This window comes from Rhinichthys klamathensis, unplaced genomic scaffold (genome assembly GCF_029890125.1).
Source record: "Rhinichthys klamathensis goyatoka isolate OS25496 unplaced genomic scaffold, OSU_Roscu_1.1 h1tg000723l_1, whole genome shotgun sequence".
Lineage (NCBI taxonomy): Eukaryota > Metazoa > Chordata > Actinopteri > Cypriniformes > Leuciscidae > Rhinichthys > Rhinichthys klamathensis.
In genome coordinates this window covers 276,506-302,104 of record NW_026607138.1, presented here as the reverse complement: position 1 = coordinate 302,104, position 25,599 = coordinate 276,506, and the positions used below count along the sequence as shown (strand labels likewise).

General features: G+C 39.5%; 1 protein-coding gene across 11 annotated transcripts in view; it reads right to left on the bottom strand.

The window, feature by feature from the left end:
* The window catches only part of map7d3 (MAP7 domain containing 3), a 40,581-nt gene extending 22,506 nt beyond the window's left edge, over positions 1-18,075 (bottom strand). For all 11 annotated transcript variants that reach the window (XM_056242368.1, XM_056242369.1, XM_056242370.1 and 8 more), the window contains exon 1: positions 17,956-18,075. In XM_056242368.1, the coding sequence (XP_056098343.1) occupies positions 17,956-18,001 (46 nt within the window). In that variant the 5' untranslated portion in view covers positions 18,002-18,075. The remainder of the gene's footprint in view (positions 1-17,955) is intronic.
* Between the last annotated feature and the right edge of the window lie 7,524 nt (positions 18,076-25,599).

Genomic DNA, 25,599 nt, shown 5'->3' with positions numbered 1-25,599 from the left:
ATTTTTGCTATTTTCGCGCAGTCCAGAAGAGAGAGAGATCTCACGCGGTGCCACAACACGCACAACACCTGACGGAGGACAGAACTAAACATTCAAGTTATGGTTACACTTTAGATCTGTGATATTAGTATGATTTTATTTTAGATTTCGGCTTCCAAAGATTATAGAATATATTTGAGGTAAAACCATTAAAAACTGTCATTTCTCCTTAAAACTCAAACTTTAAGACAGAATCAGCACGATCGGTGATTGTTGTAAAATGCAGTCTCGTCTGTTGCTAAATTGCGGGACGCGTTTAATAATAAAAAGAGCTTTTAAAAAGCACAAAAATCTGCGCAAGAGATGCGGTTCCCAATGCAGCGCGCGCTCCGAAACATACCGTAACGAGACAAGCAAATTATACTTTGGGCTTCATGTGCGCGTCTAAACGATCAAATGTACACAAAAATGTGTCAAAATGACTGGCTTGGAGATTCACTTAAACAGTTTATGTCTAAAATGGATGCAGTTATGGAAATAGTTGGGAGAAAATATGGTGCATCAGTAGACTATTAGATCTGCACTCGTTCTTAAAGGGGAAGCAGTCTAATAAACATGCTGACGATCACGCCATTACTGAGAATCAAACAACAAAAGGCACAAAGAAAATCACTCGCAGCTCTCTTGAATGAATAACTTTAGCTTTAATAAGTAAGATGAGGAGACTGAGAAAAAAAGAGAGAGGGAGATGAGGAGAAAGCAGGTATTGACAAATTTACTGCACACTGACATTTGGTTATTTTTGCATGTGTCCAGGGGCTCTCTCTTAATTCCTGAACTCCCTTCGCTGTTTTGATTAATCGTAATGTATACAATAAATACAGTTTATTTCTTTCAGGGCCAGTCAAAATATAGAAGGGGCCAGCAAAACTCTGATCTACTGGCCCCGGGGCCAGTGGGGATTTTTTTTTATGTTGAGCCCTGGTGAAGTACCCTGTGATTTCCACCGCTATATTCCAGTGTTCCATTTTCTTCACTCTTAGCCTATCAAACAACAAATAAACCATTTAAAACTGCTTTTTAAAACGAATAATTATATTTATGGGGAGTTGATAAACTCCCCTGTCATTTATTTATGTTCTCCATTTGAAAACATTAGATTTTGTAAATTTTAGGGATGTCCCGATCAGGTTTTTTTGCCCTCGAGTCCGAGTCATTTGATTTTTGAGTATCTACTAGGGATGTCCCGATCCGATCACGCGATCGGAAATCGGGCCCGATCACGTGGTTTCAGACTCGATCGGAATCGGACGTTACCTCCCGATCAGGACTCGGATATATGTAAATTAGGGGTGTAACGGTACATGTATTCGTAATTATTGAACCGTTTCGGTACGAGGCTTCCGGTTCGGTACGCATATACCGAACAATTCCTAGGACCATTTTTCCTGCAGACAAAATCCGCGCTGGCGCGATCACCACAACGTTGCGCAAAATCAAATGGCAAACGTAATGAAAGCAGAACGAAACTGCGCTTCTCATTATATTGTGCTTAACGGACCATTATCAGTTCGGACCAGCAACATCTGTGCAGCGCGAGATCAAGCGAAGAGATCCAGTGAAGAAAACATTTGAATTCGCCACTGAAGTAATAACATCGCTGCGAGATCTAGTGAGAAGCATTCAAATTTCTCCGTTATTAACCTTAGATCTCTATTAGATCAAACAGCGCTGACGTGGGAACCAGGAGAAACATTGTGCCGTGAATGAACATGGCTTAATGTTGCACTTCAAAACTCAAATATTATATAAATATATATTTAAATGTTATTTTTAATGTGATTACCAAAACATTATTTGTTCATCCTTCAAAGATTACCCCCATTGATAAACCTGAAAGTTTCAAGATGTAGGAAAACTACAAAAATAGTTTTTCTTTTACCGTATTTTCCGCACTATACTGCGCACCGGATTATAAGGCGCACCTTCAATGAATGACCTATTTTAGAACATTTTTCATATATAGGGCGCACCGGATTATAAGGCGCATAAGATACTGCAGTCAAACGTTTGACTGGGTTTGCGTTATGCATCCACTAGATGTGCTAGATGTCAACAAATGTCAACAAAACAGTCAGATAAAGTCAAACTTTATTTACTGTTCTGACAACTCCGTTCACTCCCATGGTAACGTTGTTCAAACGTTAAAGGAAAACTCTGGTCAATTTTAACATTGAGCTAATTTTTTGTAAATTTGGAGTGCTGTCAGTACAGATAACAACGACAAAAACCGGTGTTGCCTACACCGTGTTATCCTCTTTTTAAAATTTGCACCCTGTATATTTAAACGGGAAAAGTTTTAAACCTGCTTTTAGCCTCTTAACAACCTTAATGTGTCATTACAAGTGCACAGCCATGTGAGTGAACACGGTGAATCTGACTGCACATACCCGTATTTTCTTCCTGTTTTCGGTCGAAGTCCACAGTAGGCGATTGTCGAGTGTGCGCGCGCGATCATTGGTAACTAAGCAACAGTGGAGACTCAGACTGTCAGCCGATGACGGTGCTGTGTGGTGTTCTGAGAATATCAGCTCAAATGGATAGTTCATCCGAATCAGATGTTGAACACACGGAGGAGGTTTGATCGCGCGCAGCGCGAACTCGACAATCAACTACTGTGGACTTCGGCCGAAAACAGGAAGTAAATACGGGTATGTGAGCTGGCTGAATAAAGAGATTATTCCTGCCTTCGTGAAAGCTCGGATCACAGTTGAGACTGATATATCAGCCCAGGCATCCACGATCCATTGGCAGATAGTGGCGTAAGTCGCCCGGCGCTGTCTCCCCGTCTTGGTGAACGTGTGTTCCCCATCCATATATAAGGCGCTCCGGATTATAAGACGCACTGTCGTTTTTTGAGAAAATTAAAGGCTTTTAAGTGCGCCTTATAGTGCGGAAAATACGGTAATAAATAGGAAATTTCTCTGGCATTTCTTTCTTTTTGCTATATCCTGTCGAACCGAACCGCAAATTTTGTGAACTGTTACACCCCTAATGTAGGCCTATATTATATTCTCATTATTTTTTTATACACTTTTAAAACATTTTTATTTTTTGTTTACATGCCTGCCGGGTATTTTAAGTTGAGGTGCTATTTGTTTTTATATTAGACTTTTTCTATTTACTGTTGCACTAAAGTCCAAAAGTGAAGATTTTATGTTATTTATTACTTGATTGTTCAAGCTACCTCACAGAAGTGCTCTGTTTGTTAACAGAGTTGTTGAATGTTAAAATAAGGTGAATTAAATAAAAAAATAAGGAACATCCTGGATCTGTTTTTTCTCTCTTCTTTATTTTTTTTTTATGTATTATATAAGTATCGGATCGGGACTCGGTATCGGTAGATACTCAAAATCAAATGACTCGGACTCGGACTCGAGGGCAAAAAAACCTGATCGGGACATCCCTAGTATCTACCGATACCGAGTCCCGATCCGATACTTATATAATACATAAAAAAAAAATAAAGAAGAGAGAAAAAACAGATCCAGGATGTTCCTTATTTTTTTATTTAATTCACCTTATTTTAACATTCAACAACTCTGTTAACAAACAGAGCACTTCTGTGAGGTAGCTTGAACAATCAAGTAATAAATAACATAAAATCTTCACTTTTGGACTTTAGTGCAACAGTAAATAGAAAAAGTCTAATATAAAAACAAATAGCACCTCAACTTAAAATACCCGGCAGGCATGTAAACAAAAAATAAAAATGTTTTAAAAGTGTATAAAAAAATAATGAGAATATAATATAGGCCTACATTAGGGGTGTAACAGTTCACAAAATTTGCGGTTCGGTTCGACAGGATACAGCAAAAAGACAGAAATGCCAGAGAAATTTCCTATTTATTAAAAGAAAAACTATTTTTGTAGTTTTCCTACATCTTGAAACTTTCAGGTTTATAAATGGGGGTAATCTTTGAAGGATGAACAAATATTGTTTTGGTAATCACATTAAAAGTAACATTTAAATATATATTTATATAATATTTGAGTTTTGAAGTGCAACATTAAATCCATGTTCATTCACGGCACAATGTTTCTCCTGGTTCCCACGTCAGCGCTGTTTGATCTAATAGAGATCTAAGGTTAATAACGGAGAAATTTGAATGCTTCTCACTAGATCTCGCAGCGATGTTATTACTTCAGTGGCGAATTCAAATGTTTTCTTCACTGGATCTCTTCGCTTGATCTCGCGCTGCACAGATGTTGCTGGTCCGAACTGATAATGGTCCGTTAAGCACAATATAATGAGAAGCGCAGTTTCGTTCTGCTTTCATTACGTTTGCCATTTGATTTTGCGCAACGTTGTGGTGATCGCGCCAGCGCGGATTTTGTCTGCAGGAAAAATGGTCCTACGAATCGTTCGGTATATGCGTACCGAACCGGAAGCCTCGTACCGAACCGGTTCAATAATTACGAATACATGTACCGTTACACCCCTAATTTACATATATCCGAGTCCTGATCGGGAGGTAACGTCCGATTCCGATCGAGTCTGAAACCACGTGATCGGGCCCGATTTCCGATCGCGTGATCGGATCGGGACATCCCTAGTAAATTTATTTTGTCTGTTGTTAATATTAATGCTGTTGTCATACCCTAAAGAAAAAGAGATTATTAAGATTATTAAGCTACACTAAAGTATTAATGTTTTTTATTCAGGTAGTTTAGAATGTTTTATGCTTTTTAGTTTGTAAGAATTTCTCTCTGACTATTTATTAATGTAGAAGTGAGTTTTGTTTTGTATGCAAGTAGGGAGTGATATTACAGAAATTAGCCTAAAGTATTTAAAAAGTGTTAAATAAAACCGTTTTTTCAGTTCAGTGCTGTTGTTATAAGTGTCAAAAATAGAAATAAAACAATAAATAAATATCGGTTAACTAGCACATAAACATGCAAAGAATAAATAATTGTAATCGGTAATAAAAAATCAATATCGGCCGATCTCTAGTTTGCACACATCTATTTTTAGTCACAAATATGAGTGAAACGCTCCCTCTGTTGAGCCCTGGGTTATGATAATAGCCCACCAACCTTATTTATATAGCAAAATAACATTAATAATAATAATAATAAAAATTACGATAATATCGTAAATAAATTCCTTTACCGCCACTGCCCTAAATGTAAGTGCCTGCCTCAGATTGTTTGAATCCTCCTCTGCATGAATCGCATAGCAACTGTTGCTGAGTGACACTCACGCTAAGTTGGGAACAGACTGTGCAATCATCAGATGTAGGACAAAACCTGCATCTCTGGGCCGTAGTGCTACAACACAACAATCTGAGAATCAATTAGCTACATTTGCACAGGCAATAAAAGAAAATGACTCGTGTAGAGATCAACTCATATTGCTTTTAAGATTGACTAGTTCTTTTTTTACTGTTTACTAACTTTAGCTTTAGTATTTTGGACAAACGTGTAAACAATATTATAATAAAAATCATCTCAATTATTGTTTTTTCAATTACTATTATGACACAATTGGCTAGTTGTTCACACACCAAACCAACAAGCCAATATGAAAAAGTGCAGTTTTGCACATCCCTAGATTGAAATAGATTGAGCTTTAATACTGCATATAGTGCCAGGCTGGGTAATTCCTGCTGAAGTGAAAGTACCATGATACACCTGCAGTAAATGCTTTATTAAAGTACATGCTTACATTTTAAGCAGGCTGCTCTGAAATCAATTTAGTAGTTCTGCTTTGCTCTTTTCACTGTCTTAATGTCTCATCTAAAGCTCAGGATGACCTACAAGGAAGAGGGATGTATCTGTAGAGCACTCAGGCCATACTCCGTCAGACTCATTGAATATGCAAACGCCATCTGAGTCATACTCTGAACCTCACACTGTGGGCTTTGCGACACGCGGCATGCAAATGAACACCGGCCCAACAATGGACAAACACAATGGAGAACATTATCTAGGTCTTGCACATACATTCATGATGTAAAGACAACGAAGGCAAGCCCAAGCTGACCTCAAACTGTTTCTTAAAGCAACTCCAATTAGTCTGCATGTTCTTTATGGGCCACTAAACAATAGGCTAATGTATCAAAACATTAGACAAACGTACATATGTGGATTGCCAACAGCTGCTGCTAAGACTTTATTTTTACCTTACAGAGGAAATTAGACAGGTATCATTGAGCACACAGCAAACAGTTGCTTTGGTGCCTGAGTACATGTTTAAATTTGTTTGCATATCCTGAAAACACACAGCATGGCCAGTCACAAAGTAAAATGTGTTATTTAAGCATGCAAAAACAACAAGCATTTGGTCTTAATCTGTACCAGAAAGAACCACAATGCATTGATGTGATTAAGATACTCAATTATCTAGTGTCAAAACAAAGTTGTCACATCAACGATCAGATCCTGCACTATTGCCTTATCACTGCCACAGACACAATCAAAAGCAAATCGGCATTGTTCTCAATATTTAAACAACTGTGATTGCTGATCATTGAGCTTTAAATTATATTTTGAGCGAAAACACACTAAAAACAGACATGGGTTGCATCATCCCTTCTGACAACAGCTGCCCCGTTTAAACAGTCAGATGACTAGATGGGCTGTTCAACAAACCTTCCTTCACTCAGTCTGACAGAACACAAAGAACGGTTATACAAATAGCAACACTATGCTCTCTATGTCCTGCCATGCACATCCAAGGAGATCCAGCAGTCAGGGAGAGTCAGCGCTCAGTGGGTCAGTGGGGTCCTGTTACCGCTCGCTGTTTGCCTCACTCTTTTTCTTTTTGCTGCAGTAGCAGCCTGTTATTGGGACAACAGGAAGTGCTATAGGGCAGATGCCTGGGGAGGAACGTGTCTGCACTTTTCAATTATTTAGGCCTGAACAGAAGGCACAGCTGTGATTTTACATACACATTTAAACAACATACATTGTCCAGCATTGTGCAAAAATACATATCAAAATTAACTAGTTGGTGAGTTGCCTGAAAGACTAGATAAGATAACTAATTGATCTTAAGTAAGTCGTTTGTAATAGGTTGGTTTCAGGTTCACCTGACCCGACATATTTAACACGTTCTGGCATTCTGGTGAAAAACAACAATAAAGCATAATGCAAGGGTCGTAAAACATGTTTGTTCTTTTAAAAGCACAAAGCTCATGGCGGAATGTTTAAAAAGCAGCGCAAGGGCTTTTAATATATAAATGGGGCCCTCAAGGTTCACTTTCCAGCAGAGTTTAGCTCCAAACCTATTTGAACAATCAAACACACCTCTCAGGGCTCCAGACTAACTTTTCCACTGGTTGCACTGGTGCTACCAACTTTCTCACTTGGTCGCACCAGCATATGATTTGGTCACACCTTTTTTTTTTTTTGCTACATGCCATGGGATTAATCAATGCATGCTGATGAATAGTGGTTTTAATGGACCAAGGCTAGCAAAGGCTTTCTGGGTTGCAGCAGAAATACCTGTAATATATTAATTATCATTGCCAAATTTCAGGATTTTCATGGATTTTGGACAGTAAGTTTAATCTGTAATTTTAAGCATTTTACATTTGAATTATATACAATCTATCTATTTACATTTGAATCATATTCTATCTATCTATCTATCTATCTATCTATCTATCTATCTATCTATCTATCTATCTATCTATCTATCTATCTATCTATCTATCTATCTATCTATCTATCTATCTATCTATCTATCTATCTATCTGTCTATTATCATCTTTCTATCTTTTAAAAATCATTAAACATTCAAATGTATGCATTACATTTTAAAAGATTAGAGTATTATAATAAACTGATACAGATTTTTCGTTATCAAAGTTTATAGTTGCAACAAAAAGCAGAAATCTCACACTCCTTACCTTCTGCATTTTATAATAATTTCCTTTTCCTCTGTCGAGTGATCATGAGAGTAATCGCTCGACAGAGGAAAATATAACCGCTGAAAAGACGTAGGAGGAAGGGGCTCTGTGTTTCGTGAGACCATTTTTATATGCCTTAATTCGTGAATTCGGAATTGGCACGTTTCACCATCAGTGTGCAATGCGCGTGACGTCTACGTTCGTCAATAAATAAACTGCACGTGTCTTGCAGAAGAACATTGTAGACGGAAATTCTCTCCGTTAATGTCTATGGCGAGTCACGCAGGCACTGGGCTACTCCGCAGCCGAGACGACCCCGGGATAAAATAGTCCGAATATAAACACTTATTATAGGCGTACCGTAGTGATTCAGAATAAGTCAAAAACACGGTTTGGAAAATGGATTCATGATGTAGCCTACTCGTTCATTTTGAACATAAGTTACGGACTGCAGGAGCTGATACACGGCGTTCTGTTGCTCAAGCGTCCACTCGCACAAATGCGACCACATAACATTTTAACTCGCACATTCTCAAAAAATGGTCTCATATGCGTATATTGCCAGTCTGGAACCCTGCCTCTGAACAAGCTATTCATGGTCTTCAGGCCTAGTAGGCTGCATTTACCTCCACTTTTGTGCTTTTTTTTTTTTTTTTTCACGTACTGACAACAATGTTGTCAAAACGATCCCGTCCATATGGATCCGTGAAAACTATCCAAAACTCTGTATAATGCATGCCAGGCCAGTAGTTGGCAATGTCATTTTGTAAAGAAAAACTATGCACCTATAGAATGAACACATAATACGCATGACGTCACTGTTTTCACAAATTCGTAGTTTTCCAGTTTACAAAGAGACGATAGCGGTAGACATAGGCTGTTTCTCAATTCCAAGAGCGCAAAGAACGGACTAGCGTTCTTGTGGAGAATGGTCTTGTGTGCTAATGAGCGTCACCTGCACGCCACACCGGCCTTGAGTCTCTCACGGAGGAGCTCCAGAAGGATAAAAGGAGGAGTAATGACAGTGAAGGACGAGAGAGGACCAGGACTGAGACTTTACGTTGCGTTTTAGTTATGTTTGTGCTGCAGTGTGAGGGGCTGCCACTTTACTTTCATTTTGTGTTGGTTTATTTTGATATTTAAGTTTCATCGAATGTTCGCTGGTTCCCGCCTCCATCCCTGAGCTTTAACTTTGTTACATTGGTGCCGAAACCTGGGAGGAAGGAAGTGTAAATTCCCAGGCCTGCTACTAGGGATGTAAAGGTATGAAAATTTCATATCACAATTATAGTGACCAAAATGATCACGATTATCAATATTACCACGGTTTTGATCAAATTTGATGAAAATGTTCAAAAAGAGTACTTGTCTTAAGTATAAAATCATTGGTTACCTGTAAGCCAATCACATAACGTTTGGTTATGACGTGTTATTCGCCAGCTCAGCCGCATCGAACTTCCACTGTAAACACATGCATGATGCGAAAACGAAACCATCCAGCAAAATACCGGACTGTACATGGCTGACCGAATTTTGCTGCCTCCTTAACCTGATCCTCCATGAGTGCAACCAAGGGGGACACAATCACAACTATCACCTTGCCGGCCTTTGGCCTGCCCAGTTTCTCGCTGACGATCGGTAATAGTTGATAAATTAAACTTTTCCCAAAACCTGTCGGGAGTAGGGCCACAACATCACCTCCATTCAAAATGTTTAACAAACACTCTTCTTGTTCGGGCTTCAGTTTGCAAATGCCGGGAATATTCTCCACAACAGAGCGAATTGCATCCCGTGTCTCCATATCCGCGGTCGTTTTCGATTTCCCTAACCTAAAATACATAAGCATCTACGTCACGGCTCTCAGCCCGCCCTCTGTTCGTGGATTGGCCGGCTGTTTTCAGGCCGGAGGAAAACTGAGAGACATGTCGATGTCTCAGACTGAGTACAGAAGCGAACTGAAATAGAGCGGAAGTACGAAGTCTGACGCAGTCAGGCTACAGCTTTTTCATGAGGCAACAACATTAATAAACACAGGGTTCGTACAGACTCTGTCAAATGAAATTCCAGGACTTTCAAGGACTTTTCAAGCACTACTTTTTTGGATTTCAAGGACTTCAATCGGCACTTATCAAACAATATCTTGATTATTATTTTTTACTTATTGATGTTTCGATTCAGAGAGGTGAATCCATTGACCAGCGCTGTCAGGCATGGGAAATCGCCTTAACCATTGAAAGGATATTGAAACTGATTTTTCCCCCCATTAATATATATGATTAACCTGAAGAATGAAAGTTGTATTATATACTTATCATATACTTAATATCATGCTCATAGCCATGAGAAATAGCTCTATATCTCAGACAGGCTGCAGCGTTGATTTAGCGTGAAACAATTGTATTTTTTCAACAACAAAAAAAAAAAAACACAATATTTTGAATTAGGGATGGACCGATACCACTTTTTGCAGAACGAGATACCGATACTGTAACCAATCCCTGAATTTTCACTCCATTTTTCATTTTTAAATGTATTAGTAATAATCATATTAGTTGGCTTAATTTGTTCATCAAATATATATTTCTTTCAATTATTTGCATGCTTAATTAAGCCTGCTAAAATGCATTGTATGAGCTTTTGTTACTGTACATTCTATTGCTCTATCATATTTTATATTTCATTGAATAGCACAGCACATATTTAGACTAGAGCAGCTCCAGAAATGTCAGTGCTGAGAATTGGGTCAGTGGTACAAATGTTTAGACACCAGTGAAATATAAATTATTTAATCCAATTTTGATACTACAACAAAAACTGCCAGCCTAATTAATGTGAAAACATTATTAAAAGGTAAGCAGTCAGCAACAAAATAAGAACGAATAATCAACTTACAAATAAATACAATAGAACAAAGAAAGGCTACAAATTACTGGATACATTTAATATAGATGGATCTTTTGAAAGTTGAAAAGGGTAGACTATTTAGTCAAGAACAGGGAGTAATTTATTTGTCCATTCATTGTTTGATTAACATTAAAACAGCAGTGGGTTTATTGAAGTGCTGCCCCTTTAAGACCGAACGCACGGACCCCATGGCTACGTTCACTTGATATTAGGGGTGGGAAAAAAAATCGATATTGCAATATATTGTTGTGCTCTCTGTCGCAATAAATAATCGATACACTAACGCCCAATATCGATATTTTATTACAACACAAAATGATTAATTTACCCGTTGTCAGTGTCACTGTCACTACCCAATATCTACCATTCTGTTTGCGGGGGGCGCTGTTCGAGTAAATAGGGGTAAAGTGGCGCAAACAGCGGCCGGTGAAGAACACAAGTTAACAGATGGTGCGTTCTATTATTTATCCGTCTCGGAGATCCGAATCGGAAGACAGACGTTGCGTAGCAACACGCCCCCTTTCCTCGGATTTCTCCTCTCGGACGTCGGACAACCGTGAGGACACCGAGCAAGAATTCCGTTTCGGAATTCAAGATGGCTGCGCCCTGTGTGACTTGAAAGTATGAATTGTTTTCATTGTTTTTGAACTGCTTTGGTATTTTAAATGACGATTATAATCACTCGTATTACTGCGTCCCCTGTAGGTATGGGAATCGGTTGTTGTGAGTGCAATTACTACGTTGCTAGCGTTGCTAACAGAAGATTAACATGAAAAACATGAAATAAAGTGAACATTTTCAAGTTCAAGTTCTTCCTCGGTGTTCTGTAAGGTGAAGCACATACTTATTTTGCAGCGCCTGGTACTCAGCCAGTGCTACCATTACAACGGGTGGCGTCCATTTTTTTCTCCGACTCGGACGCCCAAAACATAATAGAACGCTTGAAGTGTGGACGTGACGTCATATCCGAGGTCCGAGTCGGTTCGTTGGCTAAGAACGCACCATAACAACAACAGAGAGAAGCGAGAAGAATGGCGGAAAACAATATAAAACGAATCAAAGACCCACCCGCTAGTTTCCACTCTAAAGTGTGGAGACACTTCGGGTTTTACGAGCAGAGAGAGCGCAACGGCCGCGCGCGCGCACTCTCACGTCTTCAAACAACACGAGCGCTGTCTTGCTCTCTCTCCCTCGCGCATATTAATCAAAATCAATTGACACGATAGTAAAAGGTCGGAAGACCGCAGTTTCACGTGGAGCATTTCGAGATTTTTAGAGATTAGAGACTCGCCTAAACTCAATGAACAACATCTCAACACTAAATTATAAAGGCCTGTCTCATATAGACGCCTGTCTCGAATACAAGCCGGTGCAGTTCGACGATTTGGGAAAATAAAAACCCGGGAAGTTTTACGGTATATTAATTCTCAATATGTACACATGCATTGTTAATCTTTCTTTTCAGTCACATATATCGTGATATATCGTTGATGAAATTTCTTCCAATATATTGAATATCGTAGATAACGTAACGATAACAGTTAACGTTAATAATAAGCTAGTACATGCCTTGTTTTATTTTCTTTGCTATTGACATCCGACTAAACTACAAACCTTCCACTGATGTCTGTTTAAAGAGATGTGCTCGACCAGCTCGCATGTCTGTGCTGCTGCGCGCTCAATCCACTGCGCGGTTTTCTCTGATGATCAGCTCGCGCACCACAGCTATGCGTTACTATACAGTACACACGCTGCCTGGTAGGCCTATCGGTTATTGGTATCGGAGCATTTTTACGAGTACATGAGCTCGGTATCGGTGCATCCCTATAATAATTCAAGCACTTTTCAAGTACCTCTTCAAAAATATGGCTGTTTTTTTCAAGGGTTTTCCAGGACTTAAATTTCAAATAGCCAAATTCAAGTACTTCAAGCACTTTAAGCACCTTGTACGAACCCTGTAAACAACAAAGACCATTAATAATCTTAGGCCTAATCTTTCATTGGGGGGAAAAAGTATTATAGGGCTAATATGAAAGGCTTCGATATAGAGCGCAACATTGAGTCATTATGCGCAGCGCTTCGCATTGAAATGTTCAAAAAACAAGTGGAAGAGAATAGATATTGATGCTTAGTGTATCATATCTATGCAACAGTTTATTGAGCCTTTTCTTTTAACAGTTGTACAATTTAATTACTGTGCGCGTGAAGCACAATTCATAGTGCTCTCTACTCAAGTGTGATCTGACACCCAGGAGAAAGACTCATGATTTAGAAACAGAAATAAACTCCAGCGAGATAAATTACTTTTGTGAAAAACCATTGACCTTTTTCTACAAATAAAGTATAATAATGGGAAAATTGATCTTGGAGTGAGTTTCCTCGTGTTACTGTCGTAACCGAATGCGACGCGCTGTTTGAATGCTGAATTGACGGAGAATGACTGAGGAGAGAAAAACTTTTACGACTTAAATATTCATTTGTCCCTCACATTAAGCTCTCAAATGGCTTCAGAAGTCTTGGAATATAGTGCACGAAAACTGCTTAACAATATTTGTTATATCTTTAGTGGGGCTTAACAATAACAGAGAATAGTACGTGCAATATCGGACATCACCGAGAAGCTGCATCCGCGGCGGGGAGGATTATGGATGATGATGAATCTCCCGAACACTGTCACTGCTTTCCGCCATGTCTTCTCGTACAAAAAAAAACACCATTGCATGCTGTGGCTGCGTCAGACTGATGCTGCCAGGACAAGATTTGCAAAAAGTTTTCAAAATTGCGATAATCGAACATGGTTTTAATGATAATTAAATTTGAAACGATAATACTAACCGTCAGGACATTTTATCGTGGTTTATCATGAAACCGGTAATCGTTCCATCCCTACCTGCTACCTACCCACAAATATTAAAGCACTGTTTTCAAGGTTACCTGGGTCAAAAACGAATCAATACATTTTTTGTGTATTTTGACAGGGCAAGTAAAAATCTGAACTGGTCTTACTGGGCCAATAGGAAAAAATTGAGCCCTGATATATTGAAGAGCACAGGTAAATGTGAGGTTTATTACAATGGGTTTATGTGAAGATTGTTAAGTTCACTTAAATTAAAAGTTGTAATATTTTTTCAAGCCTCATAAATGTTAACATTGATAGCTTTCCATACTGTTATGCTGAATGCCTATAATTAATGGCTAAAACTGAAAAAAAAAAAATCAATTTCATAGAGACAACAGTTGCAGTATGGGTATTGGTGATACTGACCGCCTTTCATAAAAAGATGCCATTAAACAAATTATAATAAAATATACTGTATGTTGTTTCTACATTAATTTGAAGATTCAATGTGAAATGACAATATAAAAATATATTAAAACTTTAAATGTTAGGTGCGATTAATCGCGATTCATTAAAGAAAAATGTGTGATTAATTAGTTAATTTGTTTTTAATCAATTGACAGCACTTAAACTTAATGACTAGCATCATTTACTCACTCTCATGTTGTTCCAAACTAGTTTCTTTTTCGGTTGAACACAAAAGATGATATTTTAAAGAATGTTGGTAACCAGACAGTTGATGGTAGCCCTTGACTTCCATTGTATTTTTTTCCTACTATGGAAGTTAATGTAGACAGTCAACTGTTTGATTTCCAACATTCTTTAAAATATAGGCTATATTTTTGTGTTCAATAGAAGAAAGAAACTCATACAGGTTTGGAACAACTTGAGGGTGAATAAAGTGATGACAAAAAATATATATTTTTGGGTTAACTATACCTTTGAAAACGCATATTGAGAAACGCCCATACACTCTCGACCTTCCCTAAGAACTTCCCAGCAGGAGAATCCTTCCTCGCCGCAATTTGGAAGTGTGTTCAACTCCGTCAGGTATTTGGACAGACACTGGACCCCTCGGTTTTGAGGGATTGAGTCTACTCATTTGTACACTTCAGGCAGGTCCATAGACCACATCAAGGGCTTAGGGCATTCCATTTAAACCCATTGCAAGGGTTCTGCAAGTAGTGGACACTCATGCAATGTAAGCAATAACGTAGGCTACATCTGAGTGAATGAGACAGAGGGAAGGGCATAAAAGAGTTACAGGCAGGTGAGTTTAATGAAGGTTAGAGCTAAACTCTGCAGGAAAGTGGACCTCAAGGTGCAGAGTCGAGAACCCCAGATCTAAAGAGATCCATGTGAACATGTATGGCTGACTGTTGCAGTGGGGCTTAAAGGCGATGAATTTAAAAGATACACCTTTTACAAGCAGGTTTTTCAAAACAAACTGTCACAGCTAAATCATAGCACTCTAAAGCAAAAGCACTGCTGTATCAAAATATCAAGAAGTTAAAAAAGAAGAAGTCTAGATTAACTAATTAGTTGACCCAACCCCATCCACAATGTAGTTCTTGTCCAGGATTAGTGGGGACATGGGCTACGTAAGCTTGGGCTATTTCAAGAGGTAGAACGATGAAGACGTGTGGGCAGTAGGTCATGCTTGCTTCCGGGAGGCTAATGATAACGTTATCATCAGCTATGGATCTTTAAACAAGTGTGCTGTGCACCCACATGTGCAACATGGGCTCATTGGAAACACGTGCCTCTCCCTACATTTTTGCAAAAAACTCCTAAATCTTACTTATACATACAATACTTGACCTCAAAATGCTTTTACCATTGTGCATGATTTGTAAAGTAATCCATTTTGATGTTTACATCACATAAACAGCTCCACATGTACTGTAGTGTATGGATTTTGTGAAGCAGTAAAAAGGGATGCACCGATACCACTCTTTCCAGAACGAGTCCGATACTTATACTTTTATTTTTAGTACTTGCCAATACGGAGTACCAATACCTGTATTTTTATTGATTTAAAAAAAAAAAATTATATTGGGCAGAAAAACCAATAGAATATTGATCAAATTAGAAGGCTTAGCAAATTGACATTTCCAGCAGGCCTAATTTTGCTTTTAATTTACTTTTAATTTAATAGCACAGTGAATATTTAGAGCTGCTCCAGCAGGGCTCAACCATTCAAAAGCAGTGAGTGATTTTCTCTATTTTGTTGTTAGATTAACGTTGAGTACAAAGACAGCAGTAGGTTTATTAGGTTGCGGTCACTTTAAGAGCTACTGTCACTGATCAGCCTATATAGAGAACACCGATCAAATTATTTAAGGCTATTATCGGCCAATATCGACCCTTAACATTCATCTAGTTTGGTTAAAACTGAATAACATTTATGGAGACTCACTGGACATTTTACTTAAAAGCAACGTAAACAATTTTGCAGAAATGTTGCCACAGGCAGGATTGGTTCCAATGAGACTGTGTTGCACATTTGAATGCTGGAGCACTTAAACAAATGTCTCTACTAGAAAAGACAAAAAGCACAGCAGGGCAATGTACAGCACCTGTAGGACTAAAATACAAATATAAGCCATTCTGCTTCACAAACATGTTCCATATACTGGTTTCACTAAAAGCTACTGACTTCAAAATAACAACTCAGAGAGGAGAGACGCTGACTATTTAACAATGAAAATTACAGTCCTCATTCTGACAGCCAAGATTGAGGAGTACGCTTGATAAACAAAGGTGCTACCCGTTTAATATTGACTTATAACCAGCCTGCTGGATTATGATATTAAAACAGCTCAAGATCATATGCCTCTAACTGGCCATGTTATTTTTCATGCTCTTCAATAATAGCTTTTAAAATGCAAAGGGACAAATTAATAAATAAAAATAAAAAAAGTGCATTTTTATACCACTGGACTCGGCCTTCATTACACTTGCAGTCAGACCAGGGTTAACTCTGGCAGGATGTAGATCTTGATGTGAACCCACTTTGAGGTTTCTAACCACACTGTGACCTGCTTCTAACAATTGAATGAATAGAATTCAAGCTCGATAACAGTAAAAGAAGCTAAAATGGCATACAAAAGCAGAAGCCTTTCAGGCCTGTTATGTACCTTACACAACAAGGCCTAAGAACTTTTACAACTCCATGAGCTTAACCACAGGCTACAGTGAAAGCTAAACCTTCTAGTCTATTAGTGGCATAGGCTAAACAATACACCAAAAGTGCAAATCATTCCTCATTAGCAAGGCAGAAGAGCATGCAAAACAAGCAACCCATACATGTTTTCGTAAGAGGCACTAACGTTAGTAAAACTAGCAAATAGAATTTGAGGGTTTGCTGCTAAATGCAAATTACAGTTTATATCAATCCTGAACCATCATATGGTAAACGATCTGGTTGGGGGTCCATATTCAAGTGTAATGAGAGTCATACGTGACATCCTGTTTAGCAATTGCTGACCAAGATGGCAACAGCATCTGCAAGACAGAAACTCACACACTCAACATAAGATAAAGCGACAGATAAGTTACTGCTAAACATTCAACGGTCAGTAAACTCTAGTTTGGTGCTGCCTGCATGTTCAATTCCACATGCAATAATAAACTACACATTGATGGTTTCACTTATATAGCTCAATTCAATACAAAATAGTCACCGTTATCAAACATGCAGTTCTCCAATTGATTATGGAGTTTATACGTTAACAATTTCGACATCAAATTCAGTGTCTCTTTTTGCTAGTCAGATAGGAAGCGCATATAGAAGTCAACTTAGGAGGGTTTATACACATTTAAAAGCACCTTGTTTAGAGACTATTTTGTGTGATGCTAAAATTACATTGACTTTAAAATAATAAACATCTGTCACAAAGGTTAGCTAGGTTCGTACAGATGAGAGCGCCATACAAAGATGTGATGATGTATCCCTGTCAAACAAGACATCACTTCTCAAACCTCCCAAAAGATCCGGCGAACACAACATTGAAAAGTCTTAGGACTTCGTAAATCCATCCGATCTAAACATTAAACTCCACAAGAACATACTGGTGAACAAACACAAACTTGTTGCCTAGTGCAGGAGTAAGTTTAGCAGTTAGCTGGCCGTTATCCGTCCATCTGAGCCCGCTAGCTCTCCCCTCTCAAAACCGCCTCAATGAAAGTAATGGATTTAAGTCCTCAGTCGTCCAAACAACCTCCAAACAAAGCCGCAGTACTACAGATATGTCATAGGACTGATTTAAGCAACGAGAACTTGTCAAAAGAGCTTGTAAATCAATAAATTCTTACCCATTTGAGCCCGCAACCCTTTGAGAGACGTTGCACCCTCCGCCATTTTTGCCGAAGTTTTTTTTTTCCTGCTGTTTGGCGCTGACACATTAGAGGCGCGCGAGAACGCTCTGCTCAACCAGCCAAGCGCTCCAGACGGTGACAGCGACATCTAGCGTTAGACAGCACACACTGCAAGACGCAGCATGAGTGTCCGTGACCACAAGAGGGAGCCACGGAGTCTATGAAAAACTTGTGAAAGAAAAATAATCATTTTAAATGTATTTTAGGGCTGACAAAGTTACATTACTCTAATATTAAGTAAAAGTTCTAAAGTAAATCTTAATGCAAACTAAACATTTTCGAGATAGATGGCCTTAATACTTTGCTTTGACTTGACAATATAAAAGCCAATTATTTGATTTATAATATCACACTTCTCACACAGTATAAAAAGGATTACGCATGAAAATGTATAACTGTCTGTCGTTATATTTTAGGTAGGACCTCCTTTAGTGTAAAAAAATATATGATGAAGTTATGACAACATATGTTTTTACATTGCTTTAACTCGTCAAAGTTACGCAATTTGCAAAAAAAATTAAGTTATATAAGTTTCAACACATTTTTAAAGTCAGTTTAATGTAATTTAAGTTGAAATGACTTAAACATCCAAGTTGATTGTACTTAAAAATTTAAGGCATCAAACTTTTTTAACAGTGTTTGCAAAATGATTCTCATTTTTGAGTGTGTATTGTGGGAATTAAAAGTAAAACAAAAAAATCCTTACCAAAAACCCACAGTCATCACCCCTTTATTATGTAGATATATTGTTATAAAATGTAAATAATTTGCATATAGGGTGATATCAGGCAAATTGGGCCACTTTTTGGTTTATCGCTTGGGACACTAAAAGCCTATGTATGACATTTAACTGTGTTCTTATGATTAATAAGTACTGTTTTTAATATTTTTGTGTTGAATTGATGTAATAAAATATAATTGTTCAGGCCCTACAGGTTTTGAAACATTAGCTGTCCCACATTTTTTAGATGAGCAGTGTTCAGATAAAATGATAGTTATTTAATCAAAGATTTTGAGAAATTATGTTTCAAATCAACAAAAACATTAAACAAAGGGTTTGGTGTACAGGCTTTGTATATTTTTTCCCACTACTATATGTTGAACGAGAAACTGGTAGGGTCAGCAATGTGGTCAACCCCTCCCTTTAAGAAAACACCATATTCCCTTTCCAAGCATCTCTGCTTGCTTTCATTTTAGCCATTGCAGGCCTCTCATTCATTTTTTATAGCAGGCTGAGCTTTGTATCAGTTACACGTATTAAATTATGCACCAGCACTTGTGTTATTTAACACTTACGGAGCCAATAATGGATGTGCCTGTGAGGGAATGTCATGTGCTTGGAGATATGGAGAACAGAGTATGAAGCAGCCCATATAGGCCTACATCACTTTGAGAGACGAGAGAGACACAACAGAATCTCAGGGTCTTATAACAATAGCTGCTATAACTAATTCAGTGACCAGCGCAGGGCAAAACAAAACTGTAAACTTGTGTGACCTGAAATAACTGATACAGTTGAATAATATTCTATGTCTTTATATTTAGCATTTTGCAAAAGGTGAGAGATTATTTGAAGTCAGTTTTACATTTTGAAGCACAATTCAACGAACATTTTCGTGCACAATATTTGAGTTTTGACCATATTATTAAAAATTGTCATGGATTTTGATTATTTTAATTGATCAATTGATGATATCCAAAGATAAACTAAAGCACTGATCAAAGATATCTGTCACCTTATTGTCAAGGCTATTAAAATTTCTTTCTAAAGCGTGAAGTCATGGGGACCCTGTTGTAACGTCCTACAAGGTAAAAAAAAAAGGATGACATCTAGTCAAGAAGACTAATAATATATTTACGTTAATCAGATATTGTTTGTGTCTGAAATCGCCCCTATAACCTCATACAAATATCAAATTTATTTCTGAATGTGAGATTGAACAAGTGCACTCAATAACGTCCACAATGGTTTTGGACACCCAAATGGCTGTTCCCTCAAATAGTGCCCTATAGTAGTCTCTGCCCTAGTTTTAGTATGAATATGTTAGCCTTACTGTTATCTATAAGCTAGTGTGCTCCAAAACAATGACAAAATTCGCATTTAGAAGACCATAATCAAATCAGGTTGATGTTAGAATCCAACACCAGATTGACGCTATAAATCTCCAACGTTGAACAGACGTTGTATTGTGGTTGAAAATAAAAAAACGACTGATGTTGGTTTCGACGTCAACCTGATTTTTTTATTTCCAACCAAAATCCAACATCTGTCCGACGTTGGATGTTGACGTCAATCTGACGTTGTGTTCTGACATCAATCCGACTTTCATTTCCAACCAAAATGTAACCCCTTCAACCAAAATCATCCCCAGACTGACGTTACAACATTCTATGCAAGGACCTTGACAGAAATGTAGTGGAGTAAAAAGTACGATATTTGTCTTTCATATGTAGTGAAGTTAAAAAAGTTTCCAGAAAACAATAATACTCAAGTAAAGTAGCCTACAGATACTCAAAAAGTGTACTTACAGTATTCAAGTAAATGTACTTTGTTACTGTCCTGGTCATAATATTGGTTTCAAATGTGGAAGAAAGGGGTGTAGGCCTAAAAGTATGTGTGAAACCTCATACACGGGAACCCTGTGTAATTTTTCACAGTCTTGTGGTAAATTCTTTCAAGCTTCTTGCAGTAATACCCTGAATGGGAAATTTAGAGGAAATGGTGAGGTGGAGGCTGAAACCTTCCTTTCCCCTTCTGTTAAAATGATCTCTCATACAGACGTAAAACCAGAAGATGATTAATGCTTTCATTGAAAACACAATAGTAACACTCCCTCTGTTTGGGAACATCACACAATTTTAACCATTGGAACTAAAGAAATTAGAGCAGTCAGTGATTTTGATTTCTTATCTTTCTAAATCTGTTAGTTTGGCAAAATAGCTCTGTATTTCTCTTCACTGATTCACAAAACATGGAATGAACACATCCCACAACTTTACCTGCCATTACTGTTTAAAATAACAGCATTTCCACTTTGAAAATAATCAGAGAATGTCCTTAATTTTTTTTTAGATTTTTTTTTAGATTTTTTTTTTTACATGTCCAGTCCAATATATATAGATTAAAATATGCACAGAACGTCCTGGTTGCGTATGCAACCCACCGTTCCCTGAAGGAGGGAACGGAGGACGTAGTCAACGTCGACTGAATGGGAATCACGCCAGGGAGCCAATCATCTTCGAGTACTATTGAACGAGCCAATGGGAATTGGCGTGCGTGATGACATCACACACTCCGCCCCCGCGGCGCGTGTGTAAATACGGAAGTGGATGCACGCACTAGTTGCTTTTCGCTGAGGAGCCGAGCGTAACTCGGAGTCAGCGGTAGTCCAGCGATAGTGGCAAGGGGACTACGTTGACTAGTCGACGTCGACTGAATGGGGATAACCATTGAAAACGCCACTAAAGCTGCCACCTTCCAGCGCCTAGACAAAAGCCTCCAGATCCCCCCGTAATTTAAGGCGGGGAAGGGACAGGGCTTAGGCCAGGGAAGTTACTGCTGTTCCTACAGGACCACTGAGAAAGCGTTCCCTGTACTTGGAAGGAAGGGGCGCTGCGGAAGCCACATCCTGCCCGAAGGGAGGTAACATGTGGAGAATACACATATGGACTGGGCAGAAGACCGGGCAGTACAACATATGGAATGTCACTGGGGTGGCTCCAGCCTATGACAGGGGGAGACTCAACCGGACAGTGACGGCAGGGCAAGCTCTGCCAAGGGAAGACAGGGGCTCGCCGTAGGGAGACGTACTGTGGAAGAATACACATATGGGATCGCCGTAGGGATCACAGCATATGGACCCAGCCTAACACAGGTTCAACCAGTGCATACGAGTGATAGGCCTGGCTTCGGACGTTCCGCCACGTCCGTTGCCGAAGGGTATGGAGGAACTCGACAGGCTTCGGCTAAAAAGGGGAACTCAACTGGAGCAAGAATTGCGCACGTATCCAGTCCATATGAGGGGAATGGCGCAGCAAGCTGACACAACGAACCGGGCTTACACTGAAACTGGCTTCATGTGAAGGGAGCTCACGGGAAGCAGCGGTTCGACATGTAGGCTAGTTTTCTAGCGAACATGATGGGTGTCGCCCAGCTCCCAACTCTACTTAACATCTGTTAGCGAGGCACTCTGTGTCAATGCCTAGGAGGGAGCAATACCCTCACTTAGGAGGAGCTCACCACCTAGGTGGGCACGTGCACCTTGGGAAAACTTTCTCACCAAGATGAAGGCAACCACCGTAGTGGGCCAACCTCTGCTTGGAAACAGCCTTCCATTCTGCTGGTTTCCGTAACAGACAAGAGCCGGTCTGAGGTCCAGGCTTTGCATTCTGTGCACGTAAAACCGCAATGGAGCGGACGGACAGAGAAAAGCCAGGGCTGGGTCTGTCTCCTCCAGGCAGCGCTTGCAGGTTCACCACCTGGTCCCTCTTAGTGAGAGGTAGGAACCTTGGGCACATATCCAGGCCGGGGTCTCAGCTCGTAAGAGTAGCCGGCCCGAATTCCAGCCACAACTCGTTGACTGACAGCGAGCAAGTCCCTACCCTCTAGTAGAGACCATCCGACCAGGAGAACTGTTTCAACACAGAATTTTAACTCACTGCCTGCAGTGGCTCAGGGGCGGTCTCTGCAGTGCAGTAGCACCAGAGATAGGCCCAAGAGGATAAAGAGGGGCGCAGGGATTTCCCTTGCTCCCTCAGGAACCTGACGATCAGGACATGCTACCCATGCTTCTGCATCATGATGTGCATCAAGAAAAAAGTGGCACATCATTTTGAGGGTGAAGGAACAGCCTACTCCAACCTATCTTGCAGGAAAGAGAGCACTGAAATGACCGAACGCTCTCAGGTTTTCCTCCTTCGCCAGTAGGACTGCAACGTGCGCACATAAGACAGGAGCAACGCTCAACACGTAGGAGTGATAAATATCACTGATCTTAGGAGCACCTCAGCTCAACACCTAGGTATGATGAATATCACTGAGCCAGGGCGAAAGCCAAGCAAAATGAATCACAAGCCGAGTCTGCTGGTAGGTAGCATCTTTAGGCTTCCCTGTGCCAGGGGCCAGGGAACCACAGACGTACCCGAGGTGGGGCAGCGAAGTGGAGGACAGGGACTCGGCTCGGAAGGCCCGGAGGCGGCCCCGAAGCAGGGTCTGAGTGTGGTGGACGACACTTACCTGTCTCCACGAGACGGCCAGGGATTTGTGAGAAGGCAGATGACCGGGTCCTCGAACCACACCCAGCTGCTGTTCTGGCGAACAAGAGGGGGCTGGGAGGTGCAAGGCTTTACAGGGTCGCACACCGCCAGACTTGCCCTCTTGGGACCCAGGAACTGAGGAATTTGCTCTTTCTTTGAAGTGTGGGTACCGCTTGCTCCGCTTCTTTTGGGAGCCAGCGGTGGAACAGACACACACACAAACAAAGACTCCACCCGGCCCTCACCCAGGGGGAGGGAGTGGATCAGTGACCAACTCCGAAAGCATCCTCCTCCATCCCTACTGCGGCCGGCTCCATGCTGAGGCCTGGCTGGAGGCTGCTGCGGAGGCCCAGAGGGAGCGGCGGCAGGGGAATGCCCTTGGCGACGAGCAGGCGGAGGAACTGCCAACGGCGGCGGGGTGGAGGCAGCAGCCTCCATTCAATTTTTCCTTTGTCGCCATCTCTGTTTGAAATCTGCAATTGCAGTTATTCGCGGAATTATCAGCTTTACGTGAGTTGTACCTCGGAGAGTGTGCGGCTGTCAGTCGCTGCGCCGGTGTGGATAATGGCATTCAGAATCACAGATTATTCTTTTTGGAAGTATGACCAATATAATAATTTTCACCGGAAAATGTCATCTGAACAAGTAACATACACTTTTGTTCTGGTTCTGACCAACTAAGGGAAAAAAATCATTGCAGTAAATCGCGCTGATTGAATCTAACAATCGTTAGATCATATCACGTAAAACCGTGCAAATTATACTTTGTTCTCAAATTGTTAATGTTCAACATCAGCATTGCGTGACTACATTTAATGCCCTTCCGATATTTATCCTTGTTTTCGCATGGGCCGGTTGCAGTCTCTTTTTTTCTGTAGCCATGTTGTGTTTTCTGTTGTCACTGGTGATTGTCGTTTGAACCTTTCTGGATCCGCCATCAAATTAATAAGTGTAATTATGTCAAGTGCTGTGAGAAAAGGCTAAATCTCCACCTCCAACATCCTCACACGCAATATAGCTTATACTAGCCGAGACTCCTTCTTTATGTGTACAGATGTGACGTAATGATGCAAAGACATGCTTGAATTTCCCGCGGAAATCCACCAGTACCGCTGGGGTTAAAAACATTATTACAAGCTTACCACTTTGAATCGAGCTAAGGCAAGCAGAGAGTTTTGAACACTGGCTGGTTATGTATTTGGTCAAAAAAATTTAACCCAAAAAAGCTACGAACTGCAGCTTTAAGAAAATATAAAAAATGTATTTTGTACAAAAATAATATTCAAAAAATCCTCTTAATGTTTCACAGAGTTGTCCCTATACTCTGCAGTGTCTGAAATTGAATGGAATTGAATTGAATTGAATTAAATTTTCATAAAATAAGGAAGGAAAAAGCCCACTGAACCAAACCTTGATATAAACTTGACTTTCCCCCTCTTTTTTAGATTTTAGATATTATTAATAGGCTATTAGGATATTATAATTATAATTTGACATAGCCTACTGTATTAATCATTTGCAGTTGCTAAAAAATAACATATTTTGCAAGTTGCTCTGGATTAGAAACGAGGTCTAATTTATTTGTTTGACATTTTTTTCTAAGAAACGCCCTCATGTGGTGTTTCAGAATAAAGACCTGCATGCTCTATAGCACAGAATGTAAGTTAATTACCCACATAAAATCAGCCACTGCTTGCGCCAATAGGTATCAGTAGGAACGTTAAAAAATACCTTCTAAACTGTTTAGTAAGTAATACAATGGTCAAATATACAGAGGCGGACAGAGTACAGAGCTTTGTTACTTGAGTAAAAGTACAGATACCCCTTGCTAAATTTTACTCAAGTACAAGTAAAAGTACTACATTCAGATGTCTACTTAAGTAAAAGTACTAAAGTACTTGTTTTTAAAAGTACTTGAGTATCAAGAGTACAAGAGTAAATTTTCTAAATATTGCATTACTAATCTACTGCCACAGTGTTTACATTTATGCACAGAAACGTCCTACATGGAGTTATGAAAAATGTTAATGTTAATACCTTGGAGAATGTAAAAGGAATTGAAAGTAAAATCAAGTCATTTTCATCTTTTTACCATGTTGCTTTATTTAATTTAATTAAAAATTTGGGGGGTCCCATCTTTAAATGCGGGGACAACACACACACACCACATGTAAGGGTGGCGCTGCCAATAAAGCACCTAAAAGCTGTCACAAAGAACCGGCAAAAGGAATGATTATGAATATGTAAAATATAGCAAGGAGATATTTTAATTGTTTATTAATAAACACTTGTTAATAAACTAGTGTTTTCTTTGTCAGTGTCGGC